The sequence below is a fragment of the Dermacentor albipictus genome, unplaced genomic scaffold (assembly GCF_038994185.2).
Source record: "Dermacentor albipictus isolate Rhodes 1998 colony unplaced genomic scaffold, USDA_Dalb.pri_finalv2 scaffold_13, whole genome shotgun sequence".
NCBI lineage: Eukaryota > Metazoa > Arthropoda > Arachnida > Ixodida > Ixodidae > Dermacentor > Dermacentor albipictus.
The window spans coordinates 12068594-12094527 of record NW_027225567.1 but is presented as its reverse complement, the minus strand read 5'-3'; the positions used below and the strand labels follow the sequence as shown (position 1 = coordinate 12094527).

At 49.7% G+C, this 25934-nt stretch overlaps 1 protein-coding gene across 1 annotated transcript in view; it reads left to right on the top strand.

Moving 5' to 3' along the window:
- The window catches only part of LOC135915692 (bone morphogenetic protein 4-like), a 447782-nt gene that overhangs the window by 176381 nt on the left and 245467 nt on the right, over positions 1–25934 (top strand). Inside the window, exon 2 of the mRNA XM_065448822.2 lies at positions 8930–9004. Coding sequence (XP_065304894.1) covers positions 8930–9004 — 75 coding nt within the window. The remainder of the gene's footprint in view (positions 1–8929; positions 9005–25934) is intronic.

Sequence of the window (25934 nt, the reverse complement as noted above, 5' to 3'; positions counted from 1 at the left end):
ACATAAGGCCAGGCGCGTGTTCCTAAGCACACGATACAAGAACCAACGAGAGGAAAGAATTCGTATGAGGGCGCCGGGGGACAATATTTTTATTCATCCGCTCGCATCTTATCCGCGTCACGTAGTTCGCGCGCCAACTTGGGGGAACACTGCCTGCTGCGAGTAGGTCAGAGAATAAAGGACGCCGCCTACAGCGTTCTTCGAGCTGCCGCTCCGTACACCTTTTTTTTTTATGTTACAAGACCTGCCGTGGTTGCTTAGTGGCCATGGCGTTGCGCTGCTAAGCCCGAAGGCGTAGGATCGAATCCCGGCCTCGGCGGCCTCATTTTGCTGGGGGCTAAATGTTAAAAAACGGCCGCGTACCTTGCACTGGGTGCGCGTTAAATAACTCCAGGTGGACGAAATGAATCCAGAGTCCCCCACTACGGCGCGCCTCAGAATTATGTCGTGGCTTTGGCACGTAAAACCCCAAAATATAATTCAATAAGTTTTCCGTTAACAAACAAACACAGACAAATTTCGGGGTTCGACCCGAGGGGACAGTATTTATTTATTGGCGGCTGTATGGCGCTGGCGAATCGCTTCGCGAGGCGAAATTCTTTTTCGCGCTCGCGTTTTTGCCGTCGGCGCTAGCGTTTTCGCTGGCCGACGAGGGTCGGTAGAGCGATGGGACGGAGCATACGCGGTAATAGTAAGGCGTGTTCTGAGACGCTAGTATTGCTATGGTTGGTGCGATTGTGTGTGGATACTTGGTTCTGGCGAGCATCAGAAAAGCAGCGGCCTCGCTGTGTGCGCGCGTTTCAAAATTGCGCTGTCCCTTGCTTTTAGGATTTGTGGGCGGGTCTTGGGGGTTCTACAGGAAAAATAAGAGAATTAAATAAATAAAAAGAAAGGAAGAAAAGAACTGGAAATTCTTTTCTGGTGGTTGAATGGTATATACGAGTCTTGGAAGAAATAAATGATCCAGTGATATTGCCGCGCAATTCGAACCAATATCGCGAGCGATATCATTGCTAACACTAGCACAAGTTACGCTCATAGAGATTGAAGAGGCGAACCTTTGGCACGTATCACCCGCTAGAGCGCCCGTTTTCATTCCTCAGAATGCCCTGAGCTTTTATACCTCGACGCGGAGCAATCGTATTTGCTTGTGTCCCTCAATCAATTTCCCCTGTCTCCTTTGTTTGGACATTTATAAGAAATATTTCGCTGGCGTTGCGAATACTAAAAACCATCATAGTAAGGGCGACGCCGAACTGAGAATCATAGCGCTTGTAGAGACTGTTCTCGTTTTTCATCCCCGCATTATACTTTTACATCTACAGTGAGACAACCGTTATATATCTATAGTTTTGCTTCTTCCTGTTTTTTGCATTTATCGTTTAATCCTTCTCCATGTAGTCGGCAAAACCTTGCATGTCTGTGTGCCTTGGACCTTTCCTTTCTTTCTTTATTCTTTTTTGTCCCTCAGTTGTCTTTTAAATTCATCCTTCGATCTCCCCACCCACCCTCCCGCATTTCTTCACCACGGAGCCTTCTTACAACTTTTTCCTGCAGTCTCGTGCAAAAAGAATTTGTGCTGTTCCCGCGCAGTTCTTTCCGAAACATCAAGCTGCTGAACGTTGATACTTGCAGTTTCGTTCTTCCTTTTTCAGTGCTCTTCCATGTCCCTGCTACTTTCCTGTTGTACTTTTACTTTTCAAACTGCTGAATCGGTTGGATTGGGGCTCCTTACTTGCACGGCTTGGCGAAATACCACCGTACACCCGGAGCAACTGAATCCAGCTCTCTCTCCTGTGTGTGTGTGTGTGTGTGTGTGTGTGTGCGCGCGTGCGTGTGTGTGTGTGTGTGTGTGTGTGTGTGTGTGTGTGTGTGTGTGTGTGTGTGTGTGTGTGTGCGTGTGTGTGTGTGTGTGTGTGTGTGTGTGTGTGTGTGTGTGTGTGTGTGTTCATCGGCTCTAGCATGGGTAGACGCTCCGAGGATATGAAATATATCGACGAAGGGGACCCATTGCTTTACTTCAGCTGGGACATCAGGAACAATCGAAGCAAGTTCAATCCCAACACCGTACAACAAACACGTGCGTCGAGTGCAACCGGCCACGTTTCGTTATTTTGCTCTACGTTTTTTTTTTAAATTGAAGTGAATGTTAGGAGAGGTTGGCGCCTTTATGGTGGCACCGGCTACTCCGTGTCACTTGGCAAACGAAACAAATTTGCGTAAAAAGGGAGAATAGCGACACAAAATATAGCACTCAGTAGAACACCGGATTCATAAAAAATACACAGTCCACCAGTATATGTGTCGCAAAGTTCTGTGGATTAGTTCAGTCCACGTACGGATATATAAAGTCAGATGTTTTGAACAGCCAAAACACACAACACATGTAATATACTGCAAGTACAGAACAGAATTATACATATCGCGAAAATGTTGCGATCACCACGTTTATGTAACTCATTTAGCGTATTCGGATCATCTGATACTTAATATCTTCCCAAAATGTTGTTGTCCTCTAAAAACTTTTTCAGAGCAAGAAGTACTCTTTTTTGAAGGCCCGCAGTTGGCCATGGGCCAAGTATCTTTTTTATTTTTATTTTCCTTTAGTCACCACCGGCAACAACGCCACGTGGCACGACGCGAAATGTCTTTCTTCTCAAGTCTCATTCAAGTTACGTTTACGCCTCAAGGTCGGAACTCACAAGCGACCTGCTTTTACGAACAGTTCCAGCGTGGCGATCTGCTTTTTGAATACGCGCTCGTAATCTCTGACGCTGAAGAGGCACCCCTCGGTAGTCGCGCACTGTCACGCACTCATGTTTTTACGGCGCTCGTGTAGCCGCACAGGAGCAAGAATGGCGTTCTTTAAATGGCAAGGCGCAAGCCGGTGGGGCATCGCAATCTAAAATCCTCTAATTGCTGCCTGGGGCTGTGCTTTACTGTTTGCTTAACGTTGCACTCAACTCACGGATTGGAGAAAAGCACGATGTTACGTATTCCTAAATAAACGTGTCTTCTTGCTGACCATTGTCATCACTGTCGTCAACGATTTTCGTTCCTCTCTCCTGCACGGATTATTGCACGCTTTAGAGGACATATATTCGCGTCAGGCTGGCAGCCTTTCTAAAAATGAAAAAGAAAAGGACGAAATTACTGCAGCGGTGCGTGGGCCCGAACTTTGTGCTGCTAGGAACAAAGGTGGCCTCCGTAATAGAACAGCAAATATTTGGTCCACGAGATGAAATGTTTCGGCAGCTCGAATCTCGATGCTGTCGCGCGTCATGCACTTAAATCGCACCGAGCAGGAATATAATCTTCAGCGCGCGCCTTGACGCAGACTACACGCGTTTCGCACTCGGCTAAAAGCTCGAAGATCGCGACGGGCGCGCTGAATGTGTCGTATTGTTTTCAGAGGAGTTTTAGTGGCTCCCTGTTCTGCTCATGCAGAGAAGAGTCTCGAGAAGCGGCACACCACCCCGTTTTCCCTAAAATGCGCACGAAGCAGCGCGTGCTCTTTCTGGGTCACCTTCTGTGAGTAGCGTAAAAGAACATAAAAGCAAAAAAAGAACAGGCGCAAAGGAATAGCAATAGATTTCGTCGCAGGCTTTCATCGAAGCGTGATGAATGTTGGAAACGATACTTGGCCTCGGTCGATGCGTAGGCATGCCGCGCCACCACATGCACGTCTCGCTCTCGTGTGCCGCTGTGGAGCTCCCACTCTGCGTGATGAGCCACTGGTGGCGCGGATGGCCTGAAAACACGGCCTTTGTATGCGGCTCGTTCTACGCAAACAACCTTTATGGAAGACGCGGCATTCGACTTCGCGAGATGCTAGCAGTGCGGGTGCTGGGGGAGGCAGGGGGGGGGGGGGTCGCTCTGAGCGAAGCGGTAGTAGTACTCAGAGCTTTTAACGGGGATCGTATATATTAACTGTGAAGGTCTCGGGCGTGGCGCAGTCACGACATGTAAAGAGGGAAGTGGCTCGTGCTGGCACAACTTCCCTTCGGCAATGGAGCACCAGGGAGGGGTGGGGGGTGGGGGGGTGTTCAGCGTATCGACGTGTGTACGCTCGCTCGAACGTGAACCAGGGGGATGGCCATCGAGTATACGCTCGTTGGCGGTGGTATATAGTTGCATAGGAACCAACGAAAGTTAATTTCACCGCATCGCAGCTCAAGTACCGATGCATCGTTATGATCCAAGAACACACAATACAGTCAATCAAGGAGAAGCGTGTATGACTTCCGCTTTGCCTCTGTCGCATTGCGAGCCTCCGGAGGGCGTCGCAGTGTAGCCACTCGAAGCCATGCTTTTAGAGTGATAGAGGGAATGTGTGCCGTCGCTGAACGTCAGCTTTCTTTCCGTGTTACTGCCATTGCGCACCGAGTGTCAGTGCGCCTGGGCTATGGTATTTTGCCACTCAGCCACCGAGGTGCCAAGTGTGCCAAGTAAGGTACGCCGGCGGACTGTTTTCTATGCCTTCTGAAAAGGAGGCTGACGCGCTTTCCCACAACGTTGCGGTTGCACTTTGTTTGTCTGGTAATAATGAACGCGGCCGCCAACTTGAGGATGGTTCCTACTAATGACTTTTTGTCTATTTGGATCAAGAAGCTACGAAAGAGTACAAAGACAAAGTATCAAGCACAAGGAATGAGGGAAAAAAATGACTTAGGGCCACTTGGACAGTTCGATTTGTGTTTCTCTTGATAGATGGTATGTACTTCAAAATGTGCCGTGCAAATTCTGCGCACATCTCGATTTCTCTATCTCACACACACACACATATATATATATATATATATATATATATATATATATATATATATATATATATATATATATATATATATATATATATATATATAAGCAGGGAAAATGCCTCTACCATACTTCTCCAATTATATATATACTGATACTGATCTAACTGATCTGGAGAGGCAAAGCTGAAGGGTGGGTCTAAAAATTAATCCGCAGAAAACTAAAGCAATGTTTCACAGTCTCGGTAGAGAACAGCCGTTTACGTTAGGTAGCGAGGCACTGGATGTGGTAAGGGAATACACCTACTTAGGGCAGGTAGTGACCGCGGATCCGTATCATGAGTCTGAAATAATCAGAACAATAAGAATGGGCTGGGGTGCGTTTGGCAGACATTCACAGATCATAAACAGCATGTTGCCATTATCCCTAAAGAAAAAAGTGTATAACAGCTCTGTCTTACCAGCACTCACGTACGGGGCAGAAGCCTGGAGGATTACGAAAAGGGTTCTACTTAAATTGAGGACGACGCAACGAGCTATGGAAAGAAGAATGATGGGTTAAGGCATAAGGCTCTGTTAAGGCATAAGAAAAGAGCAGATTGGGTGAGGGAACAAACGCGAGTTAATGACATCTTAGTTGAAATCAAGAAAAAGAAATGGGCATGTGCAGGACATGTAATGTGGAGGGAAGATAAGCGATGGTCATTAAGGGTTACGGACTGGATTCCAAGGGAAGGGAAGCGTAGCAAGGGACGGCAGAAAGTTAGGTGGGCGGATGAGATTAAGAAGTTTGCAGGGACGACATGGCCACCAGTAGTACATGACCGGGGTTGTTGGAGAAGTATGGGAGAGGCCTTTGCCCTGCAGTGGGCGTAACCAGGCAGATGATGTATGTATGTATGTATGTATGTATGTATGTATGTATGTATGTATGTATGTATGTATGTATGTATGTATGTATGTATGTATGTATGTATGTATGTATGTATGTATGTATGTATGTATGTATGTATGTATGTATGTATGTATGTATGTATGTATGTATGTATGTATGTATGTATGTATGTATGTATGTATGTATGTATGTATGTATAAATTTGTGCGAGATAAGTAGTTCACTCAAAGAAGGCGGAGACAGTGAGTGCGATTGCCCGAAACTCCGAGCGCCTGGCTGTACGAGCGAGCCACGGCGTTGTGCCTGATACAATACTTTCCGTGGTACCCGTCCCTCCGCGCTGCGAGTTCAGCTGACGCACCTTGTCCTTGCGCTGGGAAGTTTTTAGCAATAAATGAGATTATTTCCCCGCCTGTTTCGTATTTCTGCTTCGCATCTTCGCCCCCAACGGCCAAATTTCCAAGTCTCTCTACCGCCGACTTCTCGAATTATAGACGCAACTTGCAACGAGGTTGCTTTCTTTTCTAATATTACCTTCGTCATTTTCGTAGGACGCTGATGCTTGTTTGTTTAATATTTCAATGTCGCTGTGTGCTGCCTGGCGTGGCCCACCGGCGACGGAAGGAAGGAAGCGCACTTCCTTGCGGAGACTTCTTGAGTGAGGCAGATAGCGCCCCAGAGGGATTGAAGCAGCGGGTCTTGGGGCGACTGGAAAGAGGCTGCAGTGCCTCGTGGCGTATGCTTTGAAATCGAGGCGAGAGAGAAGAGTGGGGGCATCTCCGCCTCTCTTCCTTCTTGCACTTGAACTGGTGCCTTAGTTCTGTGCAGTTCTGTTCGAAAACGTAGCGTATTTCGTCGCCTACAGTCTAACCGGTGTAATCTCAGTCCTTGGTTTGCTCGCTTACACGCCCTCCCCCCCACCCCACTTACGCACACAAATTCACGCACGCAGTGATGCTGATGATAATGATGACACGAGAAATGGTTCCGCAACATCCTAGAACCATAATGAGCATGAAGATTTACTGTTGAGCAGCGGTTTCTCTGTCATGAATATTTCCGATTTGGAAGGTGATCGTCGATCGATGCTTTAGAGTGCGTGAAGCTGCATCTGTTTCTGAGATTAAGCCCATATATTCAAAAATGCAAATCTACAACGATGGTATGGAGAACAATTAGTTCCCACTTGAGTGTAAGTTCCGAAGGGCTTACTATTCCCAATCGACGTACCGTCAGGCACACATTCGTGCGTACATCGCTTTAGGATCGAGAAACGAGCTGCACGCAAACAGTCGCTACTTGAACGCGCCCTGGGTAAATGAGTTGGAACGAACCGGTGACGCGGTGGGGAAGTATAGTGCTGGAGAAGGCGACCGGGAGGCCGGCTGTCAAGGAGCGGCCAGACGCAGTGCGCCAGCTCGAGAATCGCGTCGGCGACGCGAGGTCTCCAGGGGACCGGACCGAGCGACGGTCGCATTCCCCCGCAGCTCTCCCCGCCCATGCACTGCTCTCTCAACTGGCGAAGCAAACACGGGCTGCGCGTCGTTGCCCGCGGCTCACGCCCGCCGTCGGAGGAATCGGGCGCGCTGACAGACGAGAGCGGTCGGTGCCAGATGCGGCAAGTGCTGCACGCGTGCTGAGCGACTGCGAGACCCGTGCCCTCTGCACCAGGTCAACAAAGTACCATGCTGGCCACTTTTGACGCGCGCTGTCGATAGTAGCGCGCTTGTGTGGACTGTCGAAGCGGAATTCTCGTGAGGCTGGCTCGGTCGTGCGCTTCGCGGCCGCAAATTTAATTTAGACCGGTATTTCTGACTCGCAGTCGGACTCGGGCTTTTTTTTTTTAGCGATTTAATTTCGGCACTCTAGGTGAGTATGTACTGGTGGGCGCCCTTTGGAGGTGCTTGCACCGTTCACTAGGCGTCTCTCTCTCTCTCTCTCTCTCTCTCTCTTTTTTGTGGGATGTGTCATGCTGGGACGCGGCACGACGTGTCTTTGTTAAAGGTCTGGAAAACGTGGAAGAAACTCGCGTGCTTTGGCATACTCATGCGTGTCTTGTTACGTCGGTCATTGCTGAGTGCTGTCTGTTATCTGCTCGTTATCTTCAATTTCGCGCATAATCCGTGCATGCAGGCACATTCAGTTCCAGGTGTGCTTGTACCACGTTTTCATGACACGTATATCTATATAGCAAAAAAAAAGTAAAAAAAAGAAGGTAAGATGTAATGTTGGCGAACGAAATCGGTTCAACTGCTTTGTTCAAGCTTGCTCTCTATCTTCGCCGCTTACTTTTTTTTCTTTTGTCTAAGGTCACTGCGCTCTTATACCAGTGCTACAAGGATGCAGAAAATGGTCTCCAAACCACGCTGTGAAGGTGGTTAGATAGCGAAGCTGTATAAATGACAACTGGAAGGATTATCCATTGCGACGTAGATTGAGATTATTCACGTGGCGACATTCACATGTACTTTACCTAATTCTTAGCCTAAGAGGTTTCGATGGCCGGCGACTTGGCTTGCGCCGCTACCTCGTGCACCTACAAAGAGTGCACCAGAGAGAAGTTCGCCGCGCGTACTATGTGCGCTGCTCTTCAGGAGTCCTAATTACACGTGGCCTTCCCATAGCACTGTCACAATGCAACTCAGTTGCTAGGCGGATTCTTCTTTCATGTGCGAAAGTGAAGTTACGTCACTCCCTGCTTCGTATGCTACAGTCAAGCTGCCGTCGCCGCGTCAGCTTGCGTAAGAGTAAGCGTTACCGGGAAGCATATGCGGGGAGCACTACGCGATTCGCATTGTATGTAGGCGCAGAAGCGCCTTATCATCAATTATGTGGTTCGGACGCTTGTCTTAAGCTTCTTATTGATTGAAACGTATGTTGTTCTGTACCTTGTATGCATGATTCGAATTCGAAAGAATGTATGCACTGTTCGCTTCACATTGCTGAGTGCTTGCAGCCTCTGCCTTGTGGGGGTATGAGACATTGCATTTTTGCGTATGATGCTGATACTGTTTTTTCGACGTTACGCCCAGAAGAAATCCCGGGATTCTAGTCACAGACAGCTTCGCTGTAAAAAAATAAAAGTTGTAATAGAAATAAGGCGAGTGCACAAGGGAAACATTTCGGGATGGACGATTTGTACGTGTTAGCGTCGATTTTTTGGTTAGTATCGGTGGTGATATCTTGTGACTCTGTGAAGAACGCGCGCGAAAGTTTTTTTATTGTTACCGTGTAGTTCTGCGCTGACTTCAGTCGCCTCTTCTCTTGTTTGCCGTAGTGCGACGACACAACAAGCGTGGTAAGAAGAAGAGCAAGGACAAGAAGGCCACGAGGGGAAGCGGGGCCGCCAAGGGTGAGTGTTTCACTGTGAACGAGTGGAGATGAACATTCTTTATTAGTGTAGCATCAGCATATTAATTACAAAAGAAGTCAGAATAATTCGTTTGCGGTGTCACCGTCGTCAAGCTATATTCAACTTCCGTATACGTACCACGGACACGCAATTCAGTAAACGTTCTTTAATAAAGTAAAAAAACTGCTAAGAATGCCGACGTGATAACTAAATTGAAGAACCCGTATGGAAGTTCATTAAACTGCGTAAACGGCTAAGGCCATCATTGTCTCTGCCTAATTAAGCGCTTGTCAAAAAAAAGAAACAACAACAAATAAGCATACTTCATATTAACTTTTATCCCAACCAATTTGCATGAAGTTCTCAGTTGCTCATCTAAATTGAAATGACGGCCAATTTCAGCCGAATCTGTACTACTGCTGCCATAAGATGAAAATATTTTCGAGTTTAAACCTCGACCTACTCGTTATGTGTGTGTCTCGGATTATATTGCCGTTTTCCTATTCAAAACGAACTTTCACAAACAAATTGCGCAGTTGTGACCGAGAATGACAAGCATTAAGCATATGGAATTTATAAAAATGACAAATCTGGGTAAGTTTCCACAGAAGTCTAAATAGACGTTATATAGGGTGCTCCATCTGTCGTTAACCAAGCCTTTCAAAGATAACAGAAAGATGAAAAAACTTAGGACCTAAAACTTAAGAACTCATAAAACCTACGGTGTTCGGTCGTCAGGCCTCTGAGGACCAAACACCGTAGAATTTTTAATTGTAACTCGCATATCTGTATTTTTGTTGAGCAGCTTGGCTAGCTTTAGATGGAACACATGGTAGATAAGCGTGCATAAAGTGCTAAAGAGAAAAAAAAAGCTTATGAAGGCATTCCACTGTTGATTTCGATTTGTGGGAGCCAGGGCCTTAGCGTGGGGTCACAATCGTTGAACACCGCAAGTGCGAAATACGCGTCTTGTCTGGGGTCAATCCACTATAGGCTTCATCAGCCAAGCGAAAGACAATTGACCCACTGGCTGCTCAGCTCAGCGATGTGGAGCCATCGTCTTCGCGTGTTCGTTGATCTCGAATACCCTTTGTAGGCGGGGATCATTGCAATGTGCACCTATTTTAGTCATGCCACTTACGTTTCCACACACAATATGGGTGTGACCGCTGGGTATATATATGCCACGATGGATGAATGAATACAAGGCAAGGTTTAACGCGACCCGGGATCAGGTCTCTCACGGGGGAACGTCAAGGCCCTGCTTCAACGCCGCGCGAGATACTACTTTGTTGGTCCTCATCTGGGTCGGCAAAAACATCGCGTACTCGATCGCATGTCCGCGAGAGCAGCTCAGGCTTGAACATTACCCCTTTCATTACACGTCTCTGAAAGTACTGGAAATTCAACCGAGTAATGGTGAACCGTGACGTTTCAGACATGCGGCTATAAGATCACAAGACGTTGTACTGCCTGCAACTCATAGAAGCCAGTGGACGCAAGGAGTATTTCCTGCTTTATGCTTTGAAGCCCAGTTACCGCAGCTCGTGCCGATTACTTGTTAGAGAAAGGCGGTGACAGTTTTAGCGCACAAACAAGGTTTTTTCTTCGCCACAATGACACTCTATGTGTCCACACAAGCGCTGCACCATTGACACAACCACAAAACACTGTCTGTCGAATTTTTGTGTTCCTCGTCCACAGAAGGACCCCTCATTTCCTAGCCCAGAAGAATTCCGTCCGACGCAATGCACGTGTTCTTATCCTTTATAGACAACAACGGCACCGTGGAGCGGCGCTCTTGCACCTAGAGTTAATGGCAAAAATGTCAGAGGATCGCATTTGTTTTCCATTCGCCGCCGCCTGCACCGGCCGCCGGTGATTGGGTTACTTGTGTCACGTGCCCTTTTGCTGCCATTTCCCTGCCAAGTGCTTTCAGTAGGCACGTCGGACACGAAGGGGGCGCACATTGTTTCTGGCGAACACACGGGACAGAAGTTACCGTAACATTATGCCTGGTTGCTGCGCCTTCGTGTGTAGCAAGCAAACGGAGTGCAGAAAGGCATTTTTCTGCATTCCGTTCGGAAAGGACGACCGGGATCGACGTTCTGCGTGGCTGCACAAAATTGGCCGCAAGCGCTTCGCGCTCTCGAACACCCGTTTGTGAGAGGTAAGTTTGTTCAATAACTTACGCGCAGTTTGCTGGAGAATTATTGCTTTCAAGCGACCGTACTTGCGTGTGACCGCTTAACTATAGCTGTCTGGTTCACGCACCTTGCTCTGCTTGGAGCTTTTGAAAACAATGGAGTCGGTATAAGTGGTTTAGGGTGAGCTGTTCGGATCGCGCTGCCCGCTATGTCTGTATTGCGCTATTGTTTGGTGTTCCGTTCGCGCGGCTTGCTTTGCTTCGATCTATTGAAAAGCACGTAGCACCTACCTTTCATTTAAGCTCTTCGGTTCATGCGACCAGCTCTGCTTTGAGCTACTGTATCCAGTAAACGGTCTGCGCGGCTCGCTTCCCTTCGCGCTATTGAAAATCACGTAGTACCTACTTTTCAAGTAAGCTGTTGGCTTCGGATGGCCAGCTGTGATTTGCGGTACTGTTTCCTGTGAACTGTTCGGTTCGCGCGGCCAGCTCTGCTTTGAGCTACTGTTTCCAGAAAATGGTCTGCGCGGCTCGCTTCCCTTCGCGCTATTGAAAATCACGTTGCACCTACTTTTCAAGTAAGCTGTTGGTTTCGGGCGGCCAGCTGTGGTTTGCAGTACTGTTTCCTGTGAACTGTTTGGTTCGTGGGGCCAGCTCTGCTTTGAGTTACTATTTCCAGTAAACGGTCCACGCTTACTCGTTTGTTCGCTTGCTCATTTTTTCAACTATTAGCTCGTTCAACCACTATGTCTATGAGCCACACGTAATAAGACAATAAATGGTGCCTCAATATGAACGACTGCATCATTTAACTTACTGCCATTTCGGCCGCGCCATAGCGCGGTAATTTTTTGCGTGGTCATCACTAACGTCATGTCTCGGAATAGTTATTTCAGAACGAGCGCAACCGTCCTCAATGCATTTAACTTAGTGCAACTCGGTTCGCGACAAGTACATCACTTCGGGGACGGATGAGCGAACGCAAGATGAAATGTTATTCGAGATGAGTCACTAACCTGAAAAAATAATGCACCTGTTTGAGCCTTAATGAAGCGCTGGTACCGAATTCCCGCTTCGCGAACGAATACTAAAAAAACTGATTTCATTTTCTCTTTACACAGAAACCCGACTCGATGATCGGCCACGCGTATTTCTGTCGACTTTTAGGCTCGAGAAACATATTAGCACAATCTCCCACCTCTGAGCGTTTGCGCGTGCTTAGAAGATCGGCAAGCGCGCTCGTTGGCGGCACTGTAGCTTGTAATACCACTTCGAACCTTCAGAGCAGCCGCACCGGCGTGAGAGCGCCGTATGCGGGGTAAAATTTCAACCAGCGGGTGTACATCTATCCAATCTTTGCTTCGAACCTCCTTGGTTGCCTGCTGCACTGCACCTGTTCGCGCAGGTTTCATACCGCGCTCGTGTGTTCCTGTGTGTAGACGTCTCATTCGAAGAACGTGTGCACGATGTACACGCTTCGATCTGCCTTTAAGAAGATCTACGTGGTTGACCACTATTTTGGTGACTTTAACGCGTCAATCTGCAGCGCCTGTTCAGCCATGTAGATGACGCGGAGCAGTTAATCGGAGACGAAATCGTATGTGCCGCCGCAAAAATTGTCAGCTCATTCGATGCGTGTTAGATAAAGTCATTTCTGCAGTTTCCCACAATATGTCTGGTACAAATCGGTGTTGTCTCTGTTGGCCACAACGGACTTCCATCGGCACTGTGCGGAAATGTAGAAAAATATATAGCCGCATAGCAGAAATATGACATGCGTTCACAACTTTAACTGGTACGTCCCCTACAATATAGAATAGAGGCAGCAGCGTAAATAGATTGGCAATTTTGTACAGTTATCAAGGGACGGAAGTTGAAAGCAGTAGCCACCGTTTCTGCTTCAGCAATGCCGGCGCTACCAAGACACGGGCGCGTATCTTCCAGTAAGTCGATCGATCGGAGCAGTGTTAAGGCAGGAATGAACTGCGGTCATGTTCAATGCATCGAGCACATATTCAATTTCTCGGCACGCGTGAACTCCGACCACTGCTAGCGCATGCAGCAGAAGTTGTTTCCATTCTTGAGCAGCGCACACACAAATGAAAGGCGAGAAAAAAGACAGGACAAGCGCTTGTCTATCGACTGAAAGCTCTATTTTGCAGAAAAGGATTATGTACCCTGTAATCATGAAATTCATATGTAGTACATGTAAAAATCATCATACACTCACGAGCGATCAATGAACCAGGTCGCTTCGTTTGCCAGTTGTTTAATTACTTTGTTCGGCGCACCGCAGTACCGCGTGTCTGTCGTCTGCCTTTTTCGTACCTCTTTCTCGGGAATCGCTGTGATTTCACTGTGGCATCAACCCTTTCGTGTTTACATTGCTGTTGTGGCAGTCAACAACACAGTAGTAATTTCCAGTCTTCCAAAGAGGCGCCATCGCAAACAAGATACGTTTCGCGTGCAGTGCGAGCGCAACCTTGAAAGGCAGCGACGGAAACGTACACCCGTGGGAGGTGAAATCGTTCCGCCAGGGGAGAAACGAGCGCTGGCGTCCAGGATGAAAGTTGACCTGCGGACGGCTTTACAAGGGCGGGGGAAGTTTTCTTAAGGAGCATATGGTCTGGGGTAGCCCTTATCCCTGCTGTCATATGCACGTGGAAGGGCTTACTGAAGGATGACGTCACCTGCCCCAAATGAACGACCCTGGCACAAGACGCTAATACGTATCGCATGTTATGGACTTGCCTAGGCACACAAAACATTCGCGAGCCCTTGCTCCGCCATGACTGGCATGCTGACTTCAGCAAGGAAGGTCAAGCAGACTGTCATTAAGGAGCATTACAGAAATTCATGCGCGATGCGAAGTTACATTCGTACTTAGTTTATTTACTGTGCCCTAAGGCTGCTCCTCTCGAAAGACAAAAAAAAGAGCATTCGTAACATTCCGAGGGGACTCTCGCTTCCTCCGTAAGTTTCCTAGGGACGTCGATTTGTTCGGCGAGTGTGGACATGTCACCAACTTCTCAATGTAGCCGGACTGCTGAGTGGGTTTTGTCTGCACAAGCGGTAGGGTGGAGGCATTCTGTTATTTCGCTGTGCCTGAAAATCCTTATGTTTCTTGGTAGCGTTATAGTGATACGCAACATATTCACGCTACTTTGAACATTGTGATACGTTTAGCCTCAGGCACTTCAGAATCGGACGTTCAGCCGGTGTAATTACCATGATGATGGCTGTTGGCGGCTAGATCTGCTTCTCGCTAACACCATCCTTTTACTCACTTCACTGTATAAGCTGCATGTCACGTGTCGTTCTATGGGTCTTTCAAAAAAAATGAAGAGTGAAATCTAGTGACATTTATTATATATGTCTATAAATACAAGAGAAGAAAAAAATGTGGAAGTTGAGTTGCGCTACAGAATGGCTCGTGGATATGTTCTTCGAGTGCGACATTACTGGAGCAGCTCATAAGTGCGGGATGAGCAGGAATGAAACGCAAGAAAATTGAAGGTGACAGCGTTCCAGAAAGTATTTGTTGATGAAAACGTTCGGATTACTCAATACTAGACGAATGGCAACAACTAACTTGATAAGAACAACGTTATCCGATGCTTTGGACAAAATTTCTAACGTTTGCAGCTGTGGTTTTTCATACTTTTGGAATTTGCTGCGCGGCTATGGGCATTCCAAGCTTCGCAGGCTTTCTGTACGCTAAAAGCTGGCTATGAGTGTTTAACGCTCGCCATTGGCGTGTTAGCTTACGAAGCACTGCGCCGATGTGGATACAGATGAGCTCCCTCATGTGGCGCGTCCTGCAGTGCTGCCGACCTGCCGCCTTTTATTAGTTTGGAAAACAAAATAATTAGTGTCAGAGAATTTTGACTCCTGGGGTAAATAGATGGCGCATAAAAGAAGAGCCAGTTGAGGACCGTTGCTGTGGCAGCGAGGGGACGCGCGTCTTCGCCAGGTCATCCTGAGTGGCTTGATTGAAGAGTGTGCATTTTCTCGTCCGACTACGTGAGAAGGGTGTTAGATTGATGGGTGCGCATGGTATCAACGTAGACCCACGCACGGCTGCCGGAACACCAGCTCTCGGCCAATCGAGACCGCAGTTCGCAGATCAAACTGCCGACTACGAGGCCTGTTACATAAGGTATAACGAGTGCCTACTGTGGCAGCGACAAGAGCTCGAGCCGACAATATTCACTTGGAAGGCCGTCACAACCGCAGTGGTGGGGGGGGGGGGGGGGGAGAGAGAAGGGAAGACGGAAAGGCAGGGAGGTTAACCAGACTGAGTCCAGTTTGCTACCCTACACGTGGGGAGGGGAATGGGGAGTGAAAGAGGAAGAGAGAGAACTTAAGTGTAGGATGTCTATAGCCGGGCACTCAAGTCTGTTGCCCTCAGGTAGCGAAAAAGCGCTCGAACGGCTTTCTGGGTCAAGGAACTGTGAGGCCAGGCTCCCAAGATCTTCGCTTCCGTAAATGGCCTGTCATCCAGTCTATTTAAGGCACATTGGAAAGTCTCACGTTGATTATCGAAGCGAGAACAGTGGCACAGAAGGTGACTGATGGTCTCTTCACACTTGCACTTAGCGCACATTGGTGAATCCGCCATTCCAATACGGTAGCTGTAGGAGTTGGTGAATGCTACTCCTACCCGCAGCCGACACAGCAGTGTTGCGTCACGTCGTGGAAGGTTCGCTGGTAATGTAAGTTTCAGTGAAGGGTCGAGGCCGTGTAAACGACACTTAGAGTTCTGTGGTGTATGCCAGCAACCTAACGTGATTGCACGAGCGAGACTGCGAAGCGCTCTTGCGGCGTCGACTCTGGATAAAGGTATAAGGAGTGTCGGTGAGCCAGCCTGGGCACGTCGGGCAGCGTCATCGGCGAGGTGATTACCAACGATGCCACAGTGTCCCGGCAGCCACTGAAATATGATATCATGTCCTCTTTCAGATGCGCAATGGCAGGTTTCGTTGATTTGTGACACCAGCTGTTCATAATTGCCACGTCGTAAACTTCGCAAGCTCTGGAGGGCTGCTTTCGAGTCACAAAATATTGCCCATCTGTTGGGCGGTTCTTTTTCAATATATTCGACAGCAGCGCGAAGAGCGGCCAGTTCAGAACCTGTAGATGTCGTTACGTGTGAAGTCGTGAACTTTATGACGACCGATTGAGATGGTAGAACAACGGCGCCCGTAGAATTTTCCGAGACGGAACCATCCGTGTAAACATGAATTCGGTTAGCGTATGAACAATGAAGAAGTTCCAATGTGATCTGGTTGAGAGCCGCGGTGGTCAGGCCAGCTTTCTTCACTATTCCTGGAACAGCAAGGTACACAGGAGGCTTCTTCAAGCACCACATAGGGGATGGCGTTCTTGTTGCGGGTGAGTGCCTCAAAGACAAAGAGTGCCGGTTAGCCGCAATTGATCTGGAGAACGCTGCCTTGGGTCTTTTCTCAGGCAAGTGAGCGAGATGGTGGTCAGGGACTCTGGATATATGGCGGACATGCGCCCGGAGTGCGTCGATATCTATATAGGTCCTTATTGGGTTGTCTCTCGCGGTGGCAATTGTTGCCACGGTTGAAGCATTTCGAGGTAGCCCCAGACATGTTCGAAGGGCTTGGCCTTGAATGCTCTGTAGGACATGGATGTTAGTTTTGTTAGCATTGGACATCACCGGTGTGCTGTATCGCAAGTATCCCAGGAAGAGCGTCCTGTATAGTTGAAGCATAGATGCCACAGATGTGCCCCACGTTTTTCCGGCAAGAAACCTTAGTATACGGGAGATAGAAGTAAGCCTCTTCTTCAAGTATGAGATGTGGGGGCTCCATGAAAGGTCTCTGTCTATAATAACGCCTAGGAATCGGTGAGTTTTTGCGTAGGAAATTGGTTGGTGGTCAATAGAAATGGGGTACCAGGTCATGGGCTTGTGGGTAAAGGCGACTAAGGCGCACTTCTCGGTCGAAATGCTGAGGCCTTGCGCACTCAGGTACGATGATGTTAGGGTCACTGCTTTTTGGAGCCGTGCACGCACCTGGAGACGTGTAACTGCCGAGGCCCATATGCATATGTCGTCAGCATATATTGAAAGGTTTACTGTATGTGGTAGAACGTCGGCAAGGCCAAGGATTGCAAGGTTGAACAAAGTGGGGCTAAGAACCCCACCCTGAGGGACGCCACGGTACGTGTAATGGTCAGCAGTTCGGCCATCTGCACTGTGCACAAAGAAGGATCTTTTGAATAGATAGCTCCGAATCCACCGAAACATGCGTCCACCAATTCCGTTATTTTCCAGGGCATCAAGGATGGCCTCATGCGTTACATTATCATAGGCGCTTTTCACGTCGAGGAATAGTGCAATCGATATGCGCTTGTGGTGTTTTTCTTGTTGTACAGACGTGACTAGGTCGATGACGTTGTCAATAGAGGAACGGCCTCTTCTAAAACCAGCCATGGCATCGGGGTATACGTTGTGGCGCTCAAGATACCATTCTAGGCGGGTGAGAATAATTCTTTCCATGACCTTCCCAACACAGCTGGACAGCGCAATGGGTCGGTAGGACGCTAGGTCAAGTGGCGACTTTCCAGGCTTCAGGAGTGGTATCAAGCGGCTGGACTTCCACCGCTCAGGAACGACGCCATCATTCCACGACTGGTTATAACATTCCAGGAGTCTGCTTCGGCCATCTTCACCTAGGTGGCATAAAGCAGCGTAGGTGATGCCGTCTGGTCCTGGCGACGAGGAGCGCCTGCAGGAGGCCAGAGCAGCGTCCAATTCCTCAAGTGAGAAGGACACATTCAATTCTGGGAAGCGTGTCGCAGGAACCTCACCCAGAATTTCGCTACTGATGGTGACCACACTGCCTGCAATCTTCACACAGAAGTCTTCGGCTATATCGACCTGTGAGCGGCCTTGATAGAGGGCTAGGGCTGAGAATGGGTGTCGTTGCTGTGGAGACGAGCCAAGGCCGCGCACCGTCCTCCATATGATAGACAGTGGCTTGCGGGGATCAAGTGATTCGCAGAACGTCTTCCACCGTTGCTCCTCCAGCCTGTCCATACGACGTTGCATTTTCTTCTGTATACGTCGAGCGACTCTAAGGTCATGAATGGACTTCGTGCGCCTGTATCGCCTCTCGGCTCTTCTGCGAATCGTTCGAAGTCGCTCAAGTTCCATGTCAAAATCCGTACGTTTTTTAGCGGATGTAAATGTGTACTTAGACGATTCCAGCACACTTGTAATAAGGTTCTCAATGGTGCCGGTAAATCCTCCTTTGCATGCCTCTTCCACCTTTGTCTTATACGTTGACCACCTTATATATGCTTGACGGGAAATACAGGAGGAGGAGTTTCCAAATCCAGTGATACTTAAGTAGGTGGGAAGATGGTCACTACCATGAGTCTCGATGTCAGCGAACCATCGAACATTTTGACCAAGTTGCCGTGACACCAAGGTCAAGTCTAAGCAACTGCTGTAGTTCGAACCACGCAAGTACGTCGGACTGCCATCGTTCATAATGCAAAGTTCATGGTCGGAAGCAAATTCCACAAGTTTCCGGCCCCTGGAATCTATTCTGGAGCTTCCCCAAGCCAAGTGATGAGCATTAAAGTCTCCCGTGATAATCCAGGGTCCAGTAGTCGCCGTCAGGATGTCTCGCAATCGGTCGCCGTCGAACCGACTATATGGGGATATGTAGGCGCCGATAAGAGTGAAGGCCACTTTATTCTTTGTAATGCGGAGACACACATATTGGTTTCCATCATGAGGCTGCACCGAGTGGGGAATGTAAGTCAGTTCTGTACGGATGTAAACAATTACTTTGCTGGATTGCCCGCACGTCGACGCCATAAAGGCTTCGTATCCAGAGAGTCTTAGCGCTTTGGACACGTTCGGTTCACATATTACCACTACAGGAAATCGGTGCGTGAAAACGTAGTGGCGGAAACATGAAATCCGTGATTTAAGTCCTCTGGCATTCCACTGGAAAATCGTCGCGCTACGGACTTCATCACGGAATGAAGGCAGTGGAAGAGCCATTGTGCTTATGCAAGATTTGCAAGCACTGGGCTCAGGGCATCCAATACTTGCACTGCGCTTCGAGCTGTTGGCGTATTCGAGTTGCCCACAAGCGTACGAATCGCATTTATCAAAGACTTCAGCATGGTTACAATTCGGCGGTCATGCTCTGTCAGCTCATCTGGGTGAGGGGTGGAGCATTGTGGTGCCTTTCCTTGTTGGGGTTTTTCCACAGGGCTTATCCTTGGCAGTGGTGGCCATTCCTCATCCACGGCATCCTTTTGAGATGCTCCGTTATCAATACACGGTTTGGAAACGTTCTGCACTGAGGTTGGAGCAGATTCAACAGCAACAGGCTGTGCGGCACGCGTATTCTTTGTGCGGAGAGCAGAATTCCTTGATGAGCGTCTGCGACGAGAACGACGTCGCCTGACGTCAGCAGCTGCTTCACGATGAGTCGACCGGTCCCTCACCATTTTCTTCAAGATGGAGAGTTCTCGCTTAACTCTAGAACAGTCCTTTGATGAGGCATCATGGGGCCCTTGACAGTTCGGACACTTATAAGTTTTTGCCTGGCAGTTGCCTGCAGAGTGTTGCGCTGCACAGCGGGAACATACAGCAGACTTTCCACAGACGGCGCTCACGTGGCCGAATTTCTGACAATTTCTACACTGAAGCGGCTTGGGAACAAAGGGCCGGACAGCATGTCGAAAATGACCTACCTTCACATGCGATGGAAGGCAGTCACCTTTAAAGACAAGTTTCACGCATCTGGAAGTTCCGAGACGGGCCACCTGTATTATCTGGGTCCCATGATTGGCAGGCTTTATCAAAAGTGGTAAATCCTCGCCTGAGATGGCCGCATCAATGTCATATATGACGCCTGTAGTAGTCTCTTTTCCCATCGGGATGATGGTACGGACGTTCATGCCACCGAGAACAGTGACGGCGCGCAGAGAATCTAACGCCGACGCGTGGGCGACGTCTACCGCGACAATATTCTTCCGAGGGTTGACTCGTACGTCCTCAATGCCATTTGGCAACAGTCTCTCGAGTTCAACCGATGCAACTTGCCTGTTGAGGAACCTCATGTTGTCGGAGGGTAGCACAGGTAAGAAAAGGATGGTGTACTTCGGCGAACTCTGCGGAGTCCTCATAGTAGATGTGTCCACAGAGGCCCTAAGCATCCGCCGCTTTGCTTTCTGACTCAGGACAGTCACGTAGTCGTCGTCGGAGCTGTCGTCGCTCTCGGTCGAGTCTATCAGGGTAGTCTCGCTGTCGCTCGAGAGGCTGTTCCGCTTCCTTGAGGCTGCTGACGCGGGCGCCGCTACTTCAGGTGGGGTTGCGAGCGGCTCCACTTCCATTCCCGTCGGGCAGGGAACAGTGTTCCCCGGAAGAAAGCGAGAATTACCACAAAATACTGGTGACGGAGAACAAACACTCAGCAATAGAATCACTTCTTCCAGTGGTGGCTTAGCGGCTACGGTGTCGAGCTGCTAAACACGAGGTCGCGGGATGAAATCCCAGCCAGGGTGGCCGCATTTCGATGGGGGCGAAATGCAAAAAACAACCATGTCCCGCGTATCGGAGGTAGTGTTCCTGTATCAGGGACACTAATTGGGGGCACGTTTACGATCCCCTGGTGGTCAAAATCAATCCGGAGTCCCCCACTACGGCGTGTCTCATAATAAAATCGTGTTTTTTTTTTTTTGCACGTGAAGCCCCACAATTCATTCATTCAAGACCGACGCGCGCTTGCTAAAGCTTAAGATTAGCGGATTGCGCGGCAGAAAATACGAGAGCCGAAATTTTGGCCTATAAGAAATCCGAGATTGGGAAGCGAAACTTCTTAAAAGGGCTCCGATAACCTTCGGTTCTGAATCACTGATTAAGGCGATCATAATCATCACGACCGTCGACGTCACCGCCGTCGGCAGCAACGCCGAGGATCGCGCGCACACATGGCGCACGTCCGCGGCTGACCCCGGAGCCTCCCTCGTCGTCGTCGTCGTCCGCCCCTCGTCGTGCCCGGGTCTCGAGGGTGGCCGCCGCCTCGAAAAAAAGAACTCGAGCAGCAGCAGCGGGGGCCGAGACGATTCCTGTGCCGCTGGCCCTCGCGGAGCAAGCGGCTTCAGCAGCGGCGGCTCTGTAATTGAAGACGCCGCCCTCGCGGAACGGGCCCAGCCCTTCTCTTCTTGTGCGCATCTTCGCGAGGCCTGCCGTTCCATATACCGGTGGTCTGTCGGAGACGCAGGGAGGGGGGGGGGTCGCAGGGGCAGCAACAGACTCGCCAGCCGTTCGCTGCCAGAGGTGGGGCGCGCCGGCTATGCACGTGTATAAACGCGCCGTGTATGTACTGCGCCTATGTTCCTTCCTTTGCTTTCTTTCGTCGTGCTCAGCAGCTACAGAAAGTCGAGCTTCTTACAGACGAACTATCTCGTCCGCCCGCCGTCGGCAGAGTAGAAGTAAGTGGCTCTGACACTCGGTTATAGTGTATTACCAAAACTAACGAAAAAAAGAAAGGAAAAGAAAATGAGCGACAACGCACTGCGCGTAGGAGCGAGAAGCAGTGAGAAGGGTCTCTCACCACCAGTGGAAAACGTTTTTTCCCAATCCCAACCCGGATCTCACTGCTTGCCCTCCTCACTTGCCGCGGCGTGCCTCGTCCGCGGGTTTCGCCTCTGTGCTCAGCGCCAGATTAGATGCTCCGGCGGCTACTTACTTTCGGCGCGCGTTCATGGCCTGCCCTCCTTGCGCGATGTTCGCACGTAACCTTATCGCCTGGTCGTTGTTCCGAGGACGGTGCGGCGTCATCAAGCCGCCTCGCCCCGCTCTTGGAACAGCATTCTCTTCATTTCACTCTTCATTTCCATAATGTCCGGTTCGCTCTCCGTGGGATCATCGTCTGGCGCTCATCTCTGGTATCATTGTGCCTTCGCGCCTCCGGGGGCTCGGAATCTCTGCCTTCGCATCGCCGCCGACCTATGCGCCGGCGGCCTTCCGTCCGCGCGTGTCCATCCTCGGTGCACTCATTTCTTTGCCGTACGCGCGACAATTACTCTCGGCACGGATGCTTCTTTCGCTCTCTCCGGTGTTTGCGACGTGGCCGTCACGCCTGCTTCCCATGGAAGGCGTTGTAAAGAAGCCTCTCAAGCTCCTAATGTTGAGTAGCCTGAAGAGACGATGCGCTCAGTTGCATCCGGTTTCTATTACCCAGAATGCTCCACTACCGCCCCTGTTTGAAGCATTTGGGACTTGGGCTTTTTCGTTACACACACACACACACACACACACACACACACACACACACACACACACACACACACACACACACACACACACACACACACACACACACACACACACGCACGCACGCACACACACACACACACACGCACGCACGCACACACGCACACGCACGCACACACACGAATTCTCACGACCTATCCCACCTCATCCGGTCCCCCTTCCTCTTAATGCGCGTTCGAATATCTACCAAGCAGGATTGTCTTGAGCGACAACGCGTACTGCCGCTTTCCTTGTATCAACAACCTCACTGAGACCATAATCTCTACTTCGAGTTGCCATTTTGGTTCATTGAACTGTGCAGCCCTTATACGGAGTTGCTATTCTGCCAAAGTGACATGAGCACTATGTCGCGGCCATCCCTTGCACACCATAGAGGATGAACCGAAAGTTTGTGCAGCGGAGGCGGCTTCGCACTCGGCCACAAATGCAGAAGGCATCACCTTTGACAGCTCTCCTTTGAAGAGTGGCAATTAATTCGTTTAAGTGCGCCTGCTTTTTTCAAACTGCTTATTCACGTTCATCTTCTTTCATCCTCTTTGCTGTTGCCGCCTCCCCTGCTTCCTTAAACTTTCATCATCAGCGTTATTATTATTATTATTATTATTATTATTATTATTATTATTATTATTGTTGTTGTTGTTGTTGTTGTTGTTATTATTATTATTTGGGATGCTAAGGGGTGCCAAAAAGAAATTAAAGACAGCTTTTTTCCGTCTCCAAGAGCGCCAATGCAACTGTTGGATAATTTCAGCACTTCCAACGTCTCTAAAAGATTCGGTTATTCAGGACATTATCTTGCGCCAGTCGGCCAGTGTAATGTTCACTCACTCTTCTAGTAATGTTTACTAAGGTTTGGTACATACGGCGCACGTGTGGGAGTTTAGTCACAGCACAACGTCGCGTAATTTGGCGGTTGCTTGATTGACCATTTCGCTGCTTAGCGCACACAGAATGGTAGTCATTTCATCCGCCGCGCAGGCCAAAAAACAAAAATAATAACTGAGTATTTATCGGTTTCGTAGCAACAAAGTGTAAAAAAAGCACCAACGTGCCCTCTTGGTCGGGTAACTACGCAGCGTATGGCGGTTGCACTGCGTTGCATTCTGTTCGTTCTTTCTCAGATGGCGCATTTACTATAGCTTCCACTGATGGACAATGTGCAGAAGCCGGCTTTTCAAAACAAAGCGATTGCTTCACTTATACGGCCATCGACCTAAACCCCCATACCTCCTCAACTCCGTCTTTGTTACACTTCTTCATGCTCTCACCAAGTTCCTTTCTTTTCTTTTTTGTTGTTTAAGGCGGGGAGTGAAGGGGGGGAGGCGGCGCCGTGTGGTCTCGTCTTCACCAGCGCTGCGTCTCTCTATCAATCATCACACTTTGCATATTTCCCTAGCTCATTGCCGAGTCCGTGCGCGCTGCCCAGGCTGCAGCTGTGGCTCCCGCTGTTGCGGCTGCTCTGGCAAGAGTGCGTGCCGGTGCGCAGACGGTGGCCACTCCCGTTTCGCACGCGTGCACTCGCCGAAGACGGCCCGCCGTCGGCTCCCCGCTGGAAGCCCATGTGTATGCTCGCGTGCGCGTATAACGCGCGCGTCTGCGTGCGATGCGTGCACATGCTTGCGTACTTTACCCGGTGTGGCGCGCCGGTGCGAAGGGTCGCCATAATTTTGTCTAGCGCGCGCGCGCGCATTATGTGTGCACGTGCCCCCTTTCATCGCGCGCCGAGCCGCCCTTAAGCGTGGGTGCGCGCGCTCTTGTTCCGCGAAATTAATGGGCGCTGAAATGGGCTCCGTGAAGATTTCGCATCGTCCCACGCTGCGGGATCGAGCTAAAGAGAGGCAGTCTCGCGCATGGCTTCGCATAGGAGCGGCGGCTACAGCTAATGCATGCGCCCGAGAAGTCTCGTCCGTGTCTCTAGCTGCCCTGTCGCCGACGACGATCGCGGCCGCGCTCGCGGGCGTGCATGCACTGCTATGGCAGCGTGAATCGCCGCCACCTGGCCTCCTTTCGTGCCTGCACGTGTCGTACGCCTTACGTCACCGCTTTCGTACGGCTACAGATGCTCCTCGTTCGCGCAAGAAATCACCCACTGCGCGAAAGGAACGAGCTGGCTTCACTTTAGCGACCCCCTAATGAGGCGATACCACAAACGCTGAACGGCAATGGAAGCAATCGGCCGTGACCTCAACGATATGAAACACTTGCGGCCAGACGGCGGGAATGGCGTTGCTCGAAGCTTCTTGATACCGCGCATATCGGCGTTAAAGCGATTGGCAGCGCGGACAGTGTCTTCTTGCACCGAAGTCTTTGCCTGGCAGCCACCTCGAGGGTTCCTTATTAACCGTCTAAGCGAGAAAGAAATTCCGAAAGGACTTCTTCTTGGGCAAGTTGGTGCTTAGATTTCCTATGTATACTTGATTGTGGCGCGAAATACATCTCGTAAAAAGGGACAGAAAAAATGAAGACAGTGAAGCGCCAACGTCTAAGCGAGTACTTACAAGCTTTACCACTTCACAGCCGAAGTAAATGATTGCGGTCTGCTTACGGTGAATTACATGAACTGAGCGGAACTTAGGTCTGGCGATCACTGTAGCGTTGTCATATACGAGGCGCAATGTGGCGGACCAGAGAGCACGTTCGCTGGCGCATGGGGCTCAGTGGCTCTATAGCGTGCTCAATATTATTGCTCATCGGTGTTCATATTAATCCGAATTATTCTTTGCCATATATCAGGCATCTTGCGGTAGGTGGGTACCTGTCGCAGATCGTTGCGAGTCTCTTAAAAAAAAAAAAATCAGAGCCCTTCCATCCTGTGAAAAGGGAAGACCAGCGAAGCTGGCGTTTTGGTTGGTTTTGCTATGTTGGGGTTTTGCTATGTTCGGGATTTTCTATGTTGAATTTGAGTGTATGACACACGACACACGTGGCGCCAAACGGATTTTCGATTAACTCTTTCCGGAACCTCGACAGCGAAGCCGGGAAACGTTGCGATTGTGGGACCTCACGGCGGCGACATGCCTTTTGCGCTGCACAAACATGCAGGCTCTTGGTATGCGTCGCGCTTGCGTTTCGCCTCCCTGGCCCGATCGTCGTCGGTGGTATTCGCTTGACGGCGCCGCTCGCACCGGCGCTTTTGCTCACGTCGGTGCTCGACGCGTGCGAGTTGCTCTTCTTCGGGAAGAGCTTCGCCGGCACTCGATGTTGTCGGACTGGGCCCAGCGGCAACGGCGGCCTCACGTTGTCGGCGCGCCCATTCGCGCTTCCGTGTGCGCCAACGCTCAGTGTATTCCCGCTGTTCTTTCGATCGAACAACACGCGTCCTGCCCATGCCGAGTCCAAAGTGCAACCATAGAATAAAGAACCAACTTTAGAGAAGGAAAACTGTACCTTCCACAGTGGTGCGAAAATAAGAAGTGGCAGTGCATGGAATTTATCGGAAGAGCAGGGGG